We start from the raw sequence: 19,649 nt of genomic DNA on the forward strand, positions 1-19,649 counted from the left end.
GGCTTCTGTTGGCCACTGTGAGCTGAACGTGGGGGGTTGGGAGTCAGGCTGCACCAGCTGGGGATGTGTAGGGTACCTGGGGACACATGGAACCCAAGAGGCTTCATGGTCATCCTGTTTTCTGTCAATAGACCAAGGGAAAAACTATCTGACGTTTGTGGTTGTTACCAATGACATCACCATCATAGACTTGGACAACCACAGTGACAGCAGCATCCTCATGGTGGTTGAGCTCCATGGTGGGTGCCATTCCTGTCCACACTCTCAAAACTGTGGAGAGACAGGACCTCAAGCTAGAGAAGAGTGTGGGAAGGGCAGAGGCCAGGGGTTGGTGTCTCTCTCCCTGCCCCAGGCACCCTCCCCATGGAGCTCCCGTGGGTGCCAAGGGTTTTTCTGTTTTGTTTTGTTTTGTTTTTGGTGTTTTTGAGACAGGGTCTCCCTGTAGTGGGGACTGGCCTGGAACTCACTATGTAGACCAGGCTGACCTTGAACTCACAGAGATCCACCTGTGTCTGCCTCCCAAGTGCTGGGACTACAGGTGTGCGCCACCACACCTGGGGTGCCAAGGGGTCTTTACGTTGAACCCTGTGTTCAATCCTGCTTGCTACAGGCAGGACTCTGTCTTTGGGTGGACTTGGGCTGGAGCCCTACAGGAAACACACCTCCAGAAGAGGCATCTCACAAGGCAACGTTGTGGACTTGTCCTTGTATTGTAAGCTTCCCTTCCTACAACCTCAGTTGTCTCTGGGACACCAGCCACAGTGGCTCTGATGTCCATGGCCCTTCAGGAAATCTACCCTAGAGGCCAGAGGGTTGAGGGGTGGACAAGCGGGCAGGGTGAGGAGTCTTTCTGAGGTTCAGCAGAGCTGGGGGTGGTCCAGGTCGGGGAGGAGAAAAAGGGGGCTCAAGTGATGACCTTTGCTTCCTCTTTGGTCCACAGCAAGATGCACTAATTGAGGACTGTAGGTGAGTAGGCACCTTCGTGTCTCTGTCCACACTGTTCTGACAGATGAGCTTCTCTAGGGACCACCCCGCCAAGAGCAGTTCCCAGAACACTGGCTAGATTCCGACCCGGGCTTCCTCAGGATGCTGTACCCAGAGCTCAGCCTGAATAAGAACATCATGTGGACCCAAGAAGACTCAGGCTCTCCCTAGGGTGCACACACATACACGCACACACACACGCATGCACACGCACGCACACACGCACACACACGCACACGCACGCATGCACGCACACACGCATGCACACACACACGCACATGCACACACACGCACACACATGCACACACATGCGCGTGCACGCACACTCACGCGTGCACAGACACGCACACACACACACACACGCTGTACTCGCCCTGTGCTTTGCTCACAACCTCCTGCGCACGCACACACACACGCATGCACACGCATGCACACACGCACACACACGCACACGCACACATGCACGCACACACGCACGCACGCACACACGCACGCACACACACACGCACACGCACATGCACACACACACGCACACACATGCACACACATGAGCGTGCACGCACACTCACGCGTGCACACACACGCGCACACACACACACACGCTGTACTCGCCCTGTGCTTTGCTCACAACCTCCTGCTATATGAATATCCTTGAATGGCTCTGCTGTGCAAACCAGCTTTCCCCTTACCAGGAGCCTTCTGGGTCTCCCACTGGGCCTCAGGCAGGCGGTCCCCTCAATCCTGCCCCCAGGCTTCCTAGGCAGTCCTCCCCGCAGGGCAGCATGGTGAGGACTATTACCTACTTGTTGGGAGCCTGAGGCTCAGCCATTTCTCAGGGTTGCTGGCAGACCTCAGTTGGTGACCTTTTCATTTAGGCCACAACCTTGGCTTACAGCCGGAGCCCGCAACCTTGGCCCATGGCCTTGTTCTCTTTTCCAGTAAACAGCCCTGTTCTCTGTTAATCAGTAGATTCCTCCCTTAGAGTGCGTCAGGGCCCCCGTGTTCTGATTTGATTCCTCACTATTCACTTCTTTCTTCTCATTCTCTGTTTAAACTCATGCTTGTGCTTCAATAAACGAGACTTGATCAGAGCCCTGTCTTGTCTCCATTTCTCCTGTCGCTTGCCTCATCCACAGCCCCACCCCCCAATCCAGGTACTTCGTGCCAGTTTTCCGCGGGCCGGAACCGAGTCACGCTGCACCTACTATCCACCATGGAAGCTAAAGGATGTGGAGATAGCCCATTCCCAAGTCCCTTAAAACTCCCACGCTAGGAGTCAGCGCAATGTGAGGGCAAGGGCTCAGGGCCTGGTGAACTTGGGGGATGGGGGCAGCGAGATGATGGAAGGAAGGTGGCCTGGCTCTGAGACACTCCCACACTAGGAGTCAGCGCAATGTGAGGGCAAGGGGGATGGGGGCAGCGAGATGATGGAAGGAAGGTGGCCTGGCTCTGAGACGTGGAGACAGAGGGAATACCAGGACACTAGATGCCTAGAACATGGGGATTCCTGTTGGCTGGAGATCAGTGACAGAGCATCTGGTTTCCCCAGGTCCTGCCTGTGCTACTCTGGAGCCAGTATTTCCTATGGCTATCACCTCTGGACACTCCTGACCTGTAACTCCCAACCCTCTCCCCACCCCCACCCCGCTCCCTTGCAACAAATCAGCTCAGCATCTGCTCATCAGCTCCAGTGCCTGCTTGTCTGTATCCAGAGGCCACAGAGCTCCTCTGTTCAGAAGGACCTCCCGTGGGTAGGAGGTGGGGCCCACCCAGCCTTTGAGAAAGTAAAGGGTCAGGGGAGTTACCTCTAGGTGGAAATCCCACACCCAAGGCAGAATCCAGACTCCAAGGGGCCTCAGAGGGTGCCGGATTCCCGAGGTTAAGTATATCCAGGCCAGACCTAGGAGGACCCACCAGTGCATGTCTCACTTTGAGTTTGAATGACCCAAGGAGGGGAAGCAGTCAGCTCTGCCACCCTCCCAGAACCCTGGCTTGGCCCAGCCATCACAGGGGCTCCAAGCTCAGCTCAGCCATGGCAGGGCTGCTCTGGCCATGAGACATAGGCCCTGAGGTTTCCCAAGACCTGATCCACTGGGTCTGTGGCCAGGAATGGAGGGTAGGACCTACCCAAGGAAGCTACTCATGGGCAGAAAGACCTTGTAGGAGAAGCCAGGCCTTTCCTGGCTGGGCTTCTGACCCTGCCTGACAGGTGACCATTCCCCCGCTGAGAGATCATTGGCTAGAAGTCAACTAGACTATAAAATTGAGGGGCAGGCAAATACCTGGCTAGTGTCGGCCAATTCCTTCCCCAGAGACCCACGTGAGGTCTGTCATTCCAACAGCTGATTGCTTGGCCCTAGTGGAAAGCTGGACCCTTGGTCACTTTGAGATCAGTTATTCCTGTACCAAGCCCAAGACTGGAGCTGGTCCCTGCTGGGTGACTTTCTAGAGGGTCCCCAGTCGGGTCCCTGAAGAACAAAGGAAGCCAGGGCCTGCAAAAGGGACCAGAGGAGGAGACAGTATAGAGAAAGGTGTCATATTTGGCACCAGCCAGGTCAATGTGGCATTGAGGGGTGGGGGGCAAACCTGGGATTTACCTCTAAAGCAAAGGAGGACCCTAGAAAAGTACTTAAGCCATGTTGTCCTGAACACACGGGATAGGTGGCCGTGAGGCTAGGAGAGGGGCCTGGTGAGAGACATTGATAATAATCAGGAACAGTAACAACCCACGCTAGCTCAGCTCCTAGCACTCAAGCTTTGCCCAGAGTATTATCTGTGTGTGCCTGTGATTCCCCACCCCATCCTGGGCAATAGTCACCTGGGGGTGAAGTGACCCCCAGGGAAGGACATGGTTAAGACATACATTCATGCTCTGGAGGCTGGTGGAAGCACTCACTAGGAGGATGGAGGACCTGGGGAGGAGCTGCGCCCTGAGGGAGGAGCAGACACACCTGTGGCCTCCTGCAGCCTGGCCTCATCCTCCCTCTGTCCACCAGCCTCTCCCTGGGCTTCCAGAGCAGACTTGCAATGTGGTTAAGCTGCACTGACAGGGTTACCACATCTCGCCCCACTTATACTTGGATGGTGCCGAGGTTTTGTTAGTCCTGGGGAGGACTGGGAGGACAGCAAGGCTAGCCGGCAATCGCCCAGGAGAAGGAACATTGAGAGTGTTCCCAGAGATACTGGTGTTCTGGGAGCTGCTACTTTGGGTCCCAGGTGCCATGAGGCTGGCAAGGGCATGGCTCCTGCTGCTGGCTCTCGATCTGGGCCTGTCCTCTGCCCAGAAGTCTCCAGAAGAGGTGCCGGTGCAGCCAGGCTTTGATGCACACAAGGTGAGTGTCACGGTTAGACCCAGGCTCAGTGCTGGGATGAGGACAGGGCAGTACTCCAGGCAGGGCAGGGGTTTAGGCCAGCCTAACCTTGTGGTGGACACAGGGACAATTAACTAGCTCCAGAGTCCTTCAGACCCTTTCCCGGGTAATTGAAGCTAAACCAATAGCATTCTTTGATGCCACAAATCCCCTAGAAGAGCCAGAGCTGGGGTGATGGGTCCCCTCTGGGGTTACACAAAGCATGGGAGCATCCTGTTGTCCCTCCCTGTTTGCCCATGCCTGCTCATCCCTGGGGCCTCGGGGCTCACAATCAGGTGTGGGGACCTTGGATGGTACCAGGCTGGGAGGGTCAGCAGGAGCAATTCCAGCACATGGTGGCTCTGGGGAACAGAGCTCAGACTAGGTTCTGAGGGATGGAAGGATATAGGGAGGGCAGTGAGGAAGGGAATGGGGCAGAAAAGGGGGGCCAGGGTAGAAGAGAAGGGAGGTATTTCCAAGAAGAAAGGAAGTCATGGCTTGTCCCCCTACCTGGCACCCCTAGAAACTCATCAATATGGGGGGTGCTGGCTCGTATACTTTCTGGAGGCCTGTGCCTACCTCTTGACTGGGATTAGAGCTACCGCCCATACACTAAGACTGGAGGCCTAGGACAAGCCACCTCCCTGGTACCCATAATCCCTGCAGGTGGAAGGACGTTGGTTTACCATCCAGCTGGCCACTAGCCACGGGGATCTGGTCTTGCCCACCGACCCCCTGAAGCTCTCCCTCTACTCCATTCAGACCAGAGACAGTGGGGATGTGGACTTTGTGCTGTTCGAGGAGTACGTGAGTCCCTGCAATAACTCTCACCTCCTCGGGGCCTTGAAGGGCCGCACCAGTGGCCAGAGGAGCCATGATATAGTGTTGAACTGGAGGCTGTGCCTGGCGAGGTGCAGGCCCCAACTCTTAGGAGGAGGGGTGGGAAGAAAAGAGACATAGGGCCTTGCTCAACACAGTTACCAGGCCTGACTGACAGGCCCTCTGGGATAAGGTGGTGTGGTCCAGCCCCCAGTAGTGGAAGGAATCCCAAGTCTGGTCCTTTAATGTACAATTCCTGGTATTTAAAAGTGGTAAACTTACCTGAGTTTGGTGGCACACATCTTTAATCTCAGCTCTTTGTGAGGTAGAGGTAGAAGAATCATGAGTTCAAAACCAGGTTGAGCCACATGGTATGTGGGCTTTGTCTATACAGAGCAGGAACAGTCAGAGACAGCCAGGATGGGGTCCTGACCCTGAGACCCAATTCTTACAGGACAGACTGGGTCCAACTCCTTCTGGGAGGTCTGGTTTCATTCAACTGTGAGGAAGATCCCACCCCACTCCTGCCAGTGACCCCAGCACCTGTGGTCACCAACCTCTTCCCCCATCTACCTCACCCCAGTGCAGGCTGCCCCTAAACACTGGGATCTGAGATTCTGGGGAAGGATGCCAGGGCTCTCAGTCAGGGGCACCTCCAATGGTCTTCTGAGCCTGAGCCCTGAGCCAGACAGACACAGGGCAGAAATGTAAATGCCTCCTCTTCCTAGAGGAGAGGGAGTGTGCACAGGAGTAAACGTCACTGTCCATCCAACTGGGCTCCAAGGCCAGTACCAAAGCACCTGTGAGTACCCACGGGGATCCCGGGCCCTACGCCGAAGGGGGAGGTACAGCGGGGGATGTTCGGATGTCCTTCATGGAGCCCAGTGCTGGGGAGAGGCTGCCAGTTCTCAGGAGGCTACATGGCTTCTCCATGGCCTCGTGCTGTCAATGGGGAGGTGACACCCTGGAGACAGGAGATATATCATGTGTCACCTGGCCTGGGCTCTCCACAGTCGAGGAAGGCAGCGTGCACATCCACTTCGTCAGTACCGACTACAGCAACCTCATCCTTTATGTATGCTTCGAGGACAGCGAAGTCAGCAGCCTGTGGGCGCTGCTGGGTAGGTGATGGCTATTCCACTGCTGGCCGCTGTGTCCAAGGGGGCTATGTGGGTCACTCCCTGGTCTGACCAGAGACTTCTTGTGAAGGAAGAGGGTCTCTTGTGCTAGCTGTACTGACGGTGTGTGGGCAGCTCAGAGCTGCAAGCAGGCATTGCACCACACAGGTTCCATTCACTCATTCATTCATTCCTCATTCAGTCATTCACTCACTCAACTGATAAGCATCGGTGTCTGCTACAGCCTGGTGCTGTCCCGGGAGCTGGAATTAGTGGTAACTGGGTAAGAAGGGCTCATGGAAGAGTGGGAATGTCAGTGGCTGCTGCCTCCTGAAGATGGAAGGGAGGTATGGCTGGGGTGCCTGAGATGAGGGCAGGAAGGATCAGCCAGAGCCAGGGCCCTGTGGTGATAGTCACAGCAGCCAAAAGCCCTAGCTCTGAGGACAGGAGGCAGAGCAGGGTGAGGCTGAGCTCTCTGGGGTCTTCACCTGGTAGACGCAGGCCATGCTTACTTGTTCAAGAAGTGCTTGGCTGTGTGCTAGCATCAGACCTGCTTCCTCCAACCCCCACCCCCGGTCCCCCGCTTTTTCTTTCTTTTCTTAGTGCTGGGGATGGAACCCACGGATCCTGCTGGGCACATGCTCTACCACATTCAGCTGAGACACATCGGCAGCCCTAGACCTGCTTTTAGAGGAGATGGGGAGGGGCTGTTGCAATGGTGGAGGGACAGGGCAGTGCTAGATCTGAAGGGTAGCTGGGGAGGTCTGATCAACACCCCAGTCTGTGCCCCTGCAGCCCAGGAACAGGAGACAGGCAGTGTCAGGGATGGCCGGGGTCTCTGCCTGGGCTTAGCTACCCCTTTGTTCACCCCGGGGGATGGGGGTAGAGAGTTTACAGGCTCTGAGCTTTGCTCTCACCATCAGCTCTCTGATTTCAGGAAGAAGAATGCTTGAGGACCCCACATGGCTAGGGAAATACCTGGTATTTGTGGAGAAATTCCACCTGGAGAAGGCCCCGGTCTTCAATACTGCTGGTGAGTGCTGCCCGCAGCTGCTCCACCCTGCCCCTTCCTGATCTACCCCTTTAGAGTAACAATATAAGAGCCTCCTACAACCTCTACCAGGTGCTCCCTCCACCAGGCCTCACGTGGCCTCATGGGACATGTGATGCTTTCATGCCATGGAGTGACTCAGAGACAGTCCAGAGAAGCAGGGAAGCACAATGAGGAGGGAAGGCTGGGAGCAGTCCAAATGTCAGGCCTCCTGACCCCAGCAACCCAGCCCTCCAGTACCAACACCCAGGGCGTTAACCAGCCAACACACAACCACACCCGTTTTGGGAGTTTAGGAAGTTTGAGAAGCATACCAAACCAGATAGGCACATTTCCTGTTCTGGTCACACCCAAGCAGAGGGTAAAAGGCCAAGGTTGTGCCTATCAGTCAGGGACAGAAGCCATGGGGACAGGTAGCAGGGTTTGGGCAGCAAAGCCTGGTCACCTCACATGTGCAGAATTCAGAAAGGGAATCCTGAGAGGAAGCCCTGGGCTGCCTGGAAGAGGACAAGTGTTGGAAAGCTTATACCAGGGCATGGGGCCGCAGCAGGATGTGGTCACCATGTGGGCTGGACAGACGGTCCAGACTGAACAGTTTTGTATTGTGGTCAATTCCTTGGCTGACTGATTCCAAAGCTGTCAAGTGAAGGCCTTAATACCCCCCTGTCTCTGCCTCTCCACAGGCCAGTGCCCTCCACCTCTGAACCTAGGTGAGGTTGCTACCTGAGACTCCCTGCCTGGTTTCCTTCGCCTTCCACTGCCTCAGCTTCCCTCCCTCCTCCTCACCTTGGCCTGTAGTTCAGGAAGTCCCTTTGCTTCTCAGGGGCCAAAGAAGCCCCTCTATCCTCGAGCTGACTCCTGCCTGCCCCGTCCTTCCTCTGTGGTCATTAGGTCCCATCAAACAACAAAGGGACCCACAAGGCCCCCAGCCTTGGCCTCTGGCCGGAGATGCTAAGGAAGGGCACGTGGCCCCAGGCTCCTGGTTCACACACCTCAGGCTCCACGGTCCCTGGTATTCACCCAGAGCTGCCTCCCCATTATCTCCCATTGTGTGCTTCAATAAGGGCAACCCCACAAGGGAGCCTCAGACTCCTGGTACCTCTGACCAGCCCCTGCCTGACCTGTGAGAGACAACCCCCACCCCCACCCCAGTGATCATGGCTGCTGACCAGCAAGAGCTGCCAATCAGGCAGGTCTGAGGAAACTGGGTCAGGGACTTTGATACCTGCCCTCTGGGTGTGCCCAAGACGGGTCTGGCCAGATGCCTGACCTAGAAAACAAGCTCTGCAATTAAGGAGAGGCTACGATCCAACCAGGCTCTTCAGTCAACCACTCTAAGACAAACCCAACCTAACCCCAACCAGTGGGCACCGAGTGAGATTTTAACGCAGAAGCGCAAAAGCTGGCAATGAACACAGTCACAAGACAGAGTAGGATGGCTTCCCTTCAACCAGCAACCCTCAGGAAAACACGGCAGAAGAAACATGACCACAAAGGCCATGCCCAGACCTAGCAGGAAGGAGCACGAACCAGGGTGTTGCTAACAGAAAACATACTGTTCTTGGGGGTACGGCCCAGGGCAGAGTGTGCCCAATGCACTCAAGACCCAGGTCCCATTCCTTCTTGGCACCAGGAAAAATGATTTGAATAAATGAGATGTGACATTCCTGTGTCTCCCTCAGTAGGAAAAAGATTTAATAAGCTTTACGTTAATCTCTACACTGTAAGCAATTCAATGTTTCTGCTGCAAGAATTCCTCCCTGGGGGAGACATAAGCAAAGCCAACCCCTCCCCAGGCATGCTCGAAGTACCCTCATGTGGGCTCCCATGTACTAACCTCTCCTTATAAAGTCACCAGGCACATTGGATTAGCTCCAGCACTGCCCACAGCCCAACCTGAACTTTATAAACTTGGTAAGGACACTGTCTCCCAGTATGGTCAGTTCTCAGGAACTGGGGATTATGGTTCAGTACATGAGTGTGGGGAACCACTGATTCCTGGGCTTCTCTGTGTGACTACACTGCCCATTTTGGAAGCAGTGGCTGCCTGACCTCGCGGGCTGTGGGTGACTACATGTTCCTCACTGATCTTAGCAGCACTCTTGAACATGTAAGATCAGTGGTACAGACACTGTCATGGCCTGTCTGGGCACAGGCCACTAAGGACACAGTGCTTCCCTCGTCACCCTGGCAGTGTCCCCGTGAGGAGCTCAGGAAACATAAAACAAGCACATCTGTAATTCCAGCTCTTGGGAGGCTGAACAGGCAGAGAGTAAGTTTGAAGTCAGATTTAAGGTCAGAAATAGTGAGACCTGGTTTCAAATGAGTTTGTAGTTACTAGAGCTTTTGTTGTTGACGACAAGCCTAACAGCACTGTGGTCTGATAAGAGTGAATGGAATTATTTCAATTTTTTTTGTATTTGGTGAGGTTTGTTTTGCGTCCCAGTACACGGTCAATTTTAGAGAAACTTACACGGGCTGCTGAGTAGAAAGTATATTCTTTGGTGCTTGGGTGGAATATTCTGTAGACACCTGTTAGGTCCATTTGATGTATGATGCCATTTAATTCAGACGTCTCTCTGTTTATTCTTTTGCCAGTCGACCTATTGGAGATAGTGGGGTACTGAGATCACCTACTATCACTGTGTTGGAGTTGATCTCAGCAAAGCTTCCTTATACAACAGAGTGCGATGCACACAGAAATCCACAAAGGCTAAGTTTTAGAGATAAGAATGACCACGGTGGGCCGGGCATGGTGGCACAGGCCTTTAATCTCAGCACTCTAGATCTGTATGAGATGGAGGACAGCCTGGTCTACATAGCAAGTTCTAGGCCAGCTGGGCTATAGGGAGACTCTCTCTCACCAAAGCAAAGCCAAACAAAAAACAAGGCCGAACAGTCTTGAAGAATGACACCCGGGGTTTCCTCTGGCCATCACGTGCGTGCACACACATATACATGTGTGCTGATATACACAAACATGCACACACTCTCTCACACACACAAGTAAGTTTAATCCCTGTCTCTGTAATAACATGTATTGGGCATGCTTCCAGTTCCTCTAGGTCCACCACATTCTGGGCAGACCAGGACTGCAGGAGAACGCTGGTCACAAGGCGACGTCTCAACAACATACTGTGTATTTGACAACTGAGCTGACATTAACTTTTCTCCTACATAGTAATATTAAAGACCTGTTCCAACTTCGTGACTAGATTTTTCTTAACTAAAGTCTTTCTCCTTTTAAATAAAATGTGCTCTGTATCTCGAGTATTTCCCATTACCTACAACGTAGAGACAACAGCATTAAGTATATGGACAAGAAATGGCATCTTTTATTCGTCCAGGTTTGGCCAAATTGAACGGTTCAAAATTGCAAGAAAGAACAACTCCTTGGAAATAGTATACGTAGCTAATCCTCTGGGAAGGGGGAGGTTTTTATGACGTCCTGTACCTGGAAGGAACTGCTGTGATTCCTTCTTGGGTCCATAAACAATGGTATTTCACCAGCTGGCTGTAGGGTGCTCAGCAACCTTCACACGCCACACCTGCCGAGGGATTCTGAACACCGGGTTCCAGCAGTACTCTGGGGATAGCAGCTTGGTGGGTTTATTGAGGAAAAAATACTTGTTGAGGTACTTTTCATAGGTGCTATTAATTCCGTTTTCTATGTCCCAAATAACATTTCTTATGTACTCCTGGACCACACTCAAAACCTGAAGGGGCACACCACCAAATATTGTGCCGGCATAATAGAAGTCCCCCAGTTCAAAGGGGATATAGGCTGTTGACTGAGCTCTCCTCTCATAGGGGAAGTCCGTGGTATTTTGAAAATACCACCAGAAATGGAGCTGAGCCACAGATTTACCCAGGGTCTCCACCCCAAACTCGTTCTGGAAGATGAGGTTGGCAGTCATGCTGAAGAGAAAGTCCACCTCATCCTTGATGTGTTGCTGGATGTAATCGCCCAAGATCTTCATGCGAACGAGGTCAAGGTGGTTCCACCACCTCTCTGAACCCGACATAAGGATCTGGAAGGATTGCAGAGGGCTGTGCTTTATGTCAGGTAGCTGCAGGTGCCTGTCCACGATAATGTAGAAAATCACCTTGTGGCCAGGCATGAAGAACTTGCTGGCTGATTGCAAGAAGAGGTCAAGATACTCATCTATGAGCCTGGGAACACACAGAAGCAGCAGCTTATGTTTCTAAGTGCAACGGATGCAACTGAACGTATTGTCAAGAGCAAGTCCTTGACATAAATAGCCCAGATAGCTCAGAGTGGAGATGCTGGGTCTGAAAATCCACCAAAGTGGCTAGTGATGCAAGACTGCAGCCACACGGGCCTTCTGCATGACTCACGTTTCTGCCACTGTGATAAAACACCATGACCCAGGCAGCTTATAGACGGAAGAGTTCATTTAGACTCATGGTTTCAGAAAGACACAAGTCCATCGCCTGGGGGAGGAGGCATGGCGGGAGGCATCCAGAGCAGAAAGCCGAGAGCTCACATCTTCAACAGCAAACAGGAAGCACTGGGTGAAACTGGAAGTGGGGCCAGGCTATGAACGCTCAAAGTCCATCCCCCGTGACATGCTTCCTCCAGCAAGGCCGCACCTCCTAAAGGTTCCACACCCTTCCCCAAACGACACCACTGAGTGGGGACCTATACCAAGTGCTCAAATACTTGAGCTGATGGGGGACATTTCTCATTTAAACCACCATGCCTGACAATGGCCACAGTGTTTTAGAACAATGCAGAGCAAAGTGGAATGTTAGCCAAGAATTCCCAGTTGGCCTTTATAGACCGGGCTGTGGTGACGGGACTAACTACTGCAAACCATAAGTAGCCAACAGAGTGAGGAACAAGTAGTTCCTTTGGGGCTAGGATACCCACAAATGCTCAACCGTATTTCCCAGAATAAAAGGAGCAATGCTTTGCAGCATCTACCTGTCAAAGGCAAACACAGCCAGACCCACAGTGATGTTCTGCTTTCTGTAAAATTTCTCCAGGGCCTCTCTGTTGAAGGTGCCTTCCCATATGACTGGGGCCAGCCAGTTTGTGGTTGTGATGACATCCAAGCGATTCCTGTGGGACACACAAGGGACAGGATTAAGATTTGCCAGGATGCTTCAAGAGTTGAAAACAATCACAAGTCACCATATCAAAAGCTACAGAACAGCCACACACTGGGTGCCACTATGGGGCAGCAGGGATAGGCACTCAGAGCCAGAGGCTACTGCTGACGTGGCGCAGAATGAGTGTCAATCAGCCATGGTAAACCCCAGTTCCTTCACTTGACCCTGGCGATGCCCACTCCCCAGGTACGCTGGCTGATTTTTGTCCAACACTTATTAACAACAAAAGCAGTAATGAAATAACGGGCCAGGGATCTAAGTGGACCTTTGTCCACAGACAATATACCAACATTCCAAGAAAAACAAAAGACGCTCACTGGCATTAGTTAAAAAGTACGCTAGCTGGGTGTGGTGGAGCAAGCCTTTAATACCAGCACTTGGGAGGCAGAGACAGGCGGATCTCTGTGAGTTCAAGGCCAGCCTGGTCTACAGAATGAGTTCCAGGACAGCTGGGGCTACAGGGAGACCCTGTCTCAAAAAGACCAAAAAAAAAAAAAATACACTCACTGGCATTAGTTAAAAATACGTTCCACTGGGGCTGGACAGATGGCTCAGTGGTTGAGAGCACTGAATGCTCTTGAAGAGGACCCAGGTTCGATTCCCAGCACCCACATGGCGGCTATGAACCGTCCTTAACTCCAGTTCCAGGGGAATCCAAAGCCCTCTTCCGACCTCTGCAGCACTGCACAACACGGTGCACTCACATACATGCAGACAATACACTCGTACACACAAAATAAAAATAATAAAATATTTTCTAAAATTAAAAAAATACGTTCACTGGCGTTAGTTATCTGAGAACACAAATCGAAACCACGTCAACACCGACAGTCTGTTATATATTTTTGATATTTTCTGATCAGTTGTTCAGAGGATTGAGTTAACACCTCAGTTTATAGCAGTCTAGTTGGGTGAATATCACCTTGTTCCACCTATGACTCATTAATCTCTCCATTTCCTCCTTCAGCTGTTTTTTTAAAATGCAGATTATAAACTGGGCATGGTGGTGCACGCCTTTAATCCCAGCACTCGGGAGGCAGAGGCAGGCGGATCTCTGTGAGTTCAAGGCCAGCCTGATCTCCATAGCGAATCCAGGCCAGCTGGGGCTACAGGGAAATCCTGAGAGGGGGAGGTAGGGAGGGAAACAGGGAGGGAGGGAGGGAGGGAGGGAGGGAGGGAGGGAGGGAGGGCAGCTGTGAGTCTCAGTGAGGAGCCCGTAGAGATGCCGGAACCCTTCTGTTTGCTGCTTTCCAGTCTCTCTTTGCCCTGTGCTGGTTTGACTATGCGGCATCTAGTAGTGGATCTCTGCAGCCCATCTTACCTGGAGCTGACCAGTCTCCTGTGATCACTGGTTCTGTCTGCTTGCGCCTACTGGAGTTTTAATTTCCCTTGGTAATACTTTCCAGCTCTAGATTTCCAATTTGGTTCTCTTTGATGATGTCTGTGTCCTTATTGGTGATATCTGCGGCACACAGCGTCCACCTCCTCAGTTCTTGTATTTACTAAAGCAGCTTATTTAAACTTGTCAGTCCAATGTCTGGGCTTGTCCAGGGATAGTTGTTATAGATCCCTCCCCTTCCCCCTATATAGGGTAACAGGGTAGTTTCTTTGCATGCTTTTACATTTTTTAATTGAAAACTGAGTAATTTAAGTAGCAATAGGGTTACTTCGGGGATCAGATTTTCCCTCCTATCCGGGGGTATTTTTTTCTTTTGTTATTATGTTCGCTTGTGTCTTGACCCTTTTGAATTCCTTTGGTAAATTCTGTGTTTTTCGTGCCTTCTAAGCACCAAGGTCTCTGTTGATTCGCTTGGTGGTTAGCAACTGCGGGGTAAGTTCCCACAAATGATTGGGTTGAGTAGGTCACCTGCTGTGCTTTGGTGCCCTGGGCACAGCCGAGGTATGCCAGTTTCACCAAGCCAGGAGGCTGGCCGTGAACTCTGCCTCGGGTCTCACTTCCTGCTTGCAGAGAGCCTCCGTGTCAGCCGGGGGTGAGCATCCAGCGTCTTCTCAGGTCTTTTCTGACACAGTCCTCCATATGCAAGGTTTTCTATCCTGGGTGTTGAATATTTGCCAGAGCTTTCCAAAGCCCTTAGGCTATCTCGTGAACCAAACTTTCCTTAAACTCTTAGCTCCGTTTATTTGGCCCCCATAGTCACCTGGCAGTGTGACTTGATTTCAACAAGTGTTCCAGGAGAGATCCTGCATGACAGCCTTGCACATACCAGACAGGTCAGATGATGAGTTCTTTGAGCCTGAGGCTTTGAAGAGTTTCAGAGTCACTATCCTCCAGGGCCTTCCACATGAAGACCATCATCTTCCAAGGCTGTGGTAAAACTGGGGGTTGACACTGGGACCAGGGTAAGATAAGTACCCCAAACTTCTTTGTCCCCCCTGAGATTCAGCTATTGCCCAGATTGCTGCTAGCCTTTGATCAGTCTTCACAGGGCCAGGAAAACTGATTCTGTTTCTCTCATTGGTTTTATGTGGAGTACACATACTGTGGTGGTTTGAATAGGAAACATCCCCTATAGGTCAGGTATTTGAATACTTGGCCCCCTGCTGGTGGTGCCGGCTGTGGAGGTTATGGAACGTGGAGTCTTGCTGGAGGAAGCACATGACTGGGGAAGGGCTTTGAGAGTTTATAGCCTTGTCCCACTTCTAGTTTGCTTTGTCTGCCTCCCACATGTGAATGGAGGTGTGGTCTCTTGACTTCCGGTTCTGGCCACCTACTACCAAGCCTCCCCCACCATGATGGGATCACTGAGGCAAGATAACTCTTTCTTTTAGGTCATGGTGCTTCACTGCAGCAACAAAAACTAATATAGATTCCATTCTATTGCCAGTGTCAAAAAGCAGGGAGATCTTTGGGAATTTATACTAAGGTGGTGCCTTGGAAAATTATTCTCCATTATACAGATAGTTTGTATCCCCCAAATGTGTATGTTGAAACCCTAAAGCTACAAGTGATGGTATTTGGAGGTGAGGCCTTACAAGTCATGAAGTCATAAGGGTGGGTCCCTCCTGGTGGGGTTTGTTCCCTTGTAGAAGAGGCAGGAGAGAGCCGGCTTGCTGTGCTTCATGTCTCTGCCTAAGCCAGGAACAAGCACTCCCCAGATCTGGACCATTGACCTTGGATTCAGAGCCTCCAGAGCTATGGGAAGTGATTCTCTCTGTAAACCACCCGGTTTGAGAATTCTGTTAACATGGTAGGAATCCTCTGAGAAAAAAGTAATGCAGTGTGGTCTTGTAATACCCCGAGCCCTCCGGTTTTGTGTAAGTTTAAGTGGTCAGTCATCTGGTCATAGGCCCACCCCCAGGAAGGTGGGTTATACTAAATAGATGGGTGTAATACCTAGTGAGTTGATGAGATAGCGAACTTTTCCTGCCTGGAGTCCCACCTTCCAGCACAGAACTCAGTGCAGAACTTCTGAACCAGCTACAGCCATGCAGTCTGTGAGTTTGCCCACTTCCCTGAATTCTCCAGAGAAACATAATCTCTCCTTTCCTTCTCCATATCCCTTTCCTAAACACGCTTTCTTTAAGGCTTTGGGCTCCCCCAGCATCTTGTATTTCTTTACTTTCTCTAAAGCTTCCTTCTCCCAGGATGTGGCTAACAGGTAGCCGTGTGTCTGACCCCCACGCAGGCTGTAAATTGCATGGTTTTATGGCTTCTTTCCCTCTCCCCTCCATTCTCCATTCTCCTCCTCAAGGCAGCTGCCAAGATCACCAGCTTGCCTGCCCCCCACCTGAGGATTTTTCTTTAAAATTCTAATAAAATTGTAAAAGCTCAATTCCACTGGTTCAGAACTTTTTGAGTCTGGGTAGTCTTTCCTGGTGGTCCCGAACTCTGTAAGCCTGTGCTTGAGTGCAGGTGCATACCGTGTGCCATGATCTGGTAGCACAGGGCACCCAATCAGGATGTGTATGTCACCATATACAGAGGACAAAGAAACTAGACTGTAGTAAAAGCCTGGGTTTTCAAGGCTCTGCTTTTTTTGAGAATTGTGTCCCGGAGCCAGGAACTAGCACAATAAACTGCTTCCTGGAGGAAAGAAATGCCTCGGTGTCTCGTCTCTCTGCACCATGGCTTTGCTGCATCATGGCAGCCAGAGCGGCCCAGCACCAGCCTACCTCCATCCAATTTTACCCAACACTCTACCCAGGAAACCCATGAAGAAGACAGCACTGGTCCCAACAGCAAGACCAACCCAGTGCCAGGACAGGTCAATGAGTAGATAGGCCAGCTGTCTCCTTTCTGGATGGTCACAAGGTGTCAAAATGTGTTTCAGTGAGAAGACAACTTGGAAGGATTCTTAACATGGCTTTGAGGAAGAGGTGAGTCCCAAAATATTGTAAGTATGATGACCTCTTTATAAAGTTATAAACCAGGACTAGAGAAATGGCTCAGTGGTTAAGAACATGTGCTATTCTTGCAGAGGGCCTGAGTTTGATTCCCAACACCCACCAACTTTCTCCTTGGCACCAGGACCGCCTGTCTTGGGATACTCTACTGGACTTGGAAACCAATTCCTGACTCTAAGTGCCCCAGCAGAGCCGTAATCAGTGGTTAGGCAGAAACCTGTCACCTCAAAGTGGCATGTGTTATTTTTTGAAAGATTATCTTTGTTCTTACCTGGGTTTAAACCAGTCTGAGCGCTGAAGTTGTTCTTCCTGGTGGTCCCTGATACAAAGAGGAACAGGTTATTATAGATTCTGTTTGTTCAGCTTGTACCCACTGAGCACCAAACGGGCAAGCTCTGCCCTTCAGGCTTCATCTGTCCACACTGCCCAACCTTGGCCTCTGGTGATTTCAGACAGCCCTGGGCAGTGATGCAGCTCTAGGGGCACAAATTGGGGCCAGGGGAAGATGCTGGGAGAGGAAGTGTCTCTCCTGGGCTTGGAAGGAGGCACGCTGATCCCAGGAACAGGCACAGAGAAGGGGATCAGAACCCAGAGCAGAGAGAACAGCACAGTTACTGGAAGGAGGGTTATATAAAAATTACCAGCCAAATCCGAGAACGTAAACTCAGACAAAATACAGAGTTCATTTATTTACAGAGTTCATTTATTTAGAGAGGTCAGGGAGAGGAGCACAGATGCTCGCCTTTGATCTTCTTTTCAGTGCAGATGCTTCTGTCTTGAGACAGGGTGATGTCCTGGACAAGTACATTGTGAGTGTAGACACTGTCAGCTGGAAAAGCAGTTCAACATGACAACTGTGGCTTAGCCTGACCCACCTTCAGTGGGCTCGGAACAGTCAGATACCTACAGCTGAGCAAAGCCACTGTGAGAAGGCAATGAAGGGTCCACGGGACTTCCTGACTCTCTTCCCACAGTGGGAAAGAGAACGGCAGTGTGGGAGCCCCTTCCCACTGCAGGCGAAGGAGTCCACACGCACGTGGTCCTGCGAGTCCATCTTGAGAGCTCTGGGACTCTGTTCAGCTTAATCACCTGCTGGAAAGCTTCCGGTTCACCATCTGGCCGTCAGTAACAGGAATGGCTTCCAGAGCTCATCCCTTTTAGATGTAATGTGACGCAGCCTGGGTGCAATAGTCCATTCTCCCCAGGACGGACTATCAAACCTTGCAGCCCAGGACGACCCTCATCAGCAGCACGTGACAAGCAGGGAACTTGCTAAGAAGCCATCGTGTTTCAATGTGTTTGTCTTGTTAATTTTTGGATCCAGAGCAGAAAGCATGGCTGGCTGAAGGCAAGGGCCTGACCCGAAGAGCACTGTTAACCACAGAGACACTCTCAACCAGCAAATGTGACACCCTGACCCTGGGGCGGCCCACTGGTGCTGAGCCAGCGAGGCCTGGATGTCACCTGGCATCAGAGATAGCCCTGGGCTCCTGTGCCATCAGCTTCTTCATAGTAGACAGATACCAAGCCGTAGCTTTACACATCTGGGCCCAGAGCTCAAGTCCATTCTATTACATACCAACACCACCATGCCCCAAACCTGTTGACCCCGCAGCTGAGACAGATCCCACCCACCACAGCCCTCAGGACTCTCTGACCCAGAGCATCCAAGGATGGGATCCACATGAGTTAGACAAGTAGCTGACCTCCCCTACACAGAAAACCTCTCCACTGTGGCCCCCAGTCCATTCTGGGAGGTACTACCTCTGTCTGCAGAAAGCAATCTGCTAGGAGAAAGAGGCAACCCTCACATAATCCTGTCTCAAGAGCTCCAGCAATATACTGTCATCTCAGGCCCTGTGTCTTCAGTAACCAACCCTCAAGTCCTTAACCCCGCCCCCACACACGTGCACACACATTCATACATACACACTACAGATCTACTGACCTACACATAGGAAGACGCAGCCACCCGTAGGGACGCAATTTGCTTTTCTCTCTCTCTACCTGCTAGTTTTGTTCACCGGTTTACAGAATGTTGTCCTGCAGACTGCCATCTGAGAAAGTGCCTTTTCTGAGGAGGGAATTGTCACATAAAATGCAGGACATCTGTGGAATTTGAGTTGAAGAGGAGAGGGTGAGTTTGAAGTGTTTCAAATATTGTGAGACACACTTCTTCCAGTGATTTCCCTGTCTTTAAATGGGGACAAAAACCCGTCACGGTTTGAATTAGATGGGTAAGATCCTCTTAGCTAAGCAGTTACTGAGTAACTGCTATCTGCACAGCACTGGCTCTGGGTGGGTGGCAGAGGACGAGCCACTGGGGTCTCCTATCTCAACACATCATGTGTGTTTCCACAAGCCGTAAGCCAGAACTCTGCTGGTCTACATCCTCGCCGGGACTTGGCTAGTGTTTAGAAGTCAGCTGTGCTCATGTAGGGCGGTCTCCCCGATGCAGACTGCAATTCCCTAATGACAGAGGACATTGAGCATCTTTTTTATCTTCTATGTTATGTGTATGTGCATGCACATGTTTGTGATGTGCATGTGTGCGTGTTGTGTGTGTGCCAGAGGTTGGGGTCCACTGTCCTCTTCCATCCCCCCTTATTTTTTAAGATTTTATTTATTATTTTTATTTTATGTGTACGAGTGTTTTACCTGCATGTATGTAAGTGCGCCACATGACTGTAGTGTCCGTGGAAGCCAGAAGAGGGTGGCAAATCCCATGGAACTGGAGTTAAGGATGGTTGTAAGCCACCTTGTGGGTGCTGTGAACTAAGTCCAAGTCCTAAACAGGAGCAGCCAGCTTTTTTAACCACTGAGTCA

At 51.5% G+C, this 19,649-nt stretch overlaps 1 protein-coding gene across 1 annotated transcript; it reads right to left on the reverse strand.

Moving 5' to 3' along the window:
• Nucleotides 1–10,825: 10,825 nt before the first annotated feature.
• Nucleotides 10,826–17,938, reverse strand: Glt6d1 (glycosyltransferase 6 domain containing 1). The gene is made up of 4 exons (XM_008841990.1): nt 17,913–17,938; nt 17,095–17,142; nt 12,271–12,408; nt 10,826–11,495 (listed from the first exon to the last, which is right to left on the reverse strand). Exons 1-4 carry the CDS (start codon nt 17,936–17,938, stop codon nt 10,826–10,828), a joined length of 882 nt encoding a protein of 293 aa, XP_008840212.1.
• Nucleotides 17,939–19,649: the final 1,711 nt, after the last annotated feature.

The sequence above is a fragment of the Nannospalax galili genome, unplaced genomic scaffold (genome assembly GCF_000622305.1).
Source record: "Nannospalax galili isolate Female #2095 unplaced genomic scaffold, S.galili_v1.0 scaffold1421, whole genome shotgun sequence".
Taxonomy (NCBI): Eukaryota; Metazoa; Chordata; class Mammalia; order Rodentia; family Spalacidae; genus Nannospalax; species Nannospalax galili.

Bases quoted from the DNA above. Each gene is read 5' to 3' on its own strand.
- Glt6d1 (XM_008841990.1), bottom strand. From the start codon at position 17,938: ATGGTGAACCGGAAGCTTTCCAGCAG. The intron at 17,143-17,912 runs GTGATTAAGCTG...TCTTTGTATCAG, and splicing joins AACCGGAAGCTTTCCAGCAG to GGACCACCAGGAAGAACAAC. The intron at 11,496-12,270 runs GTAGATGCTGCA...GTGTGTTCCCAG, and splicing joins GCTGTGTTTGCCTTTGACAG to GCTCATAGATGAGTATCTTG.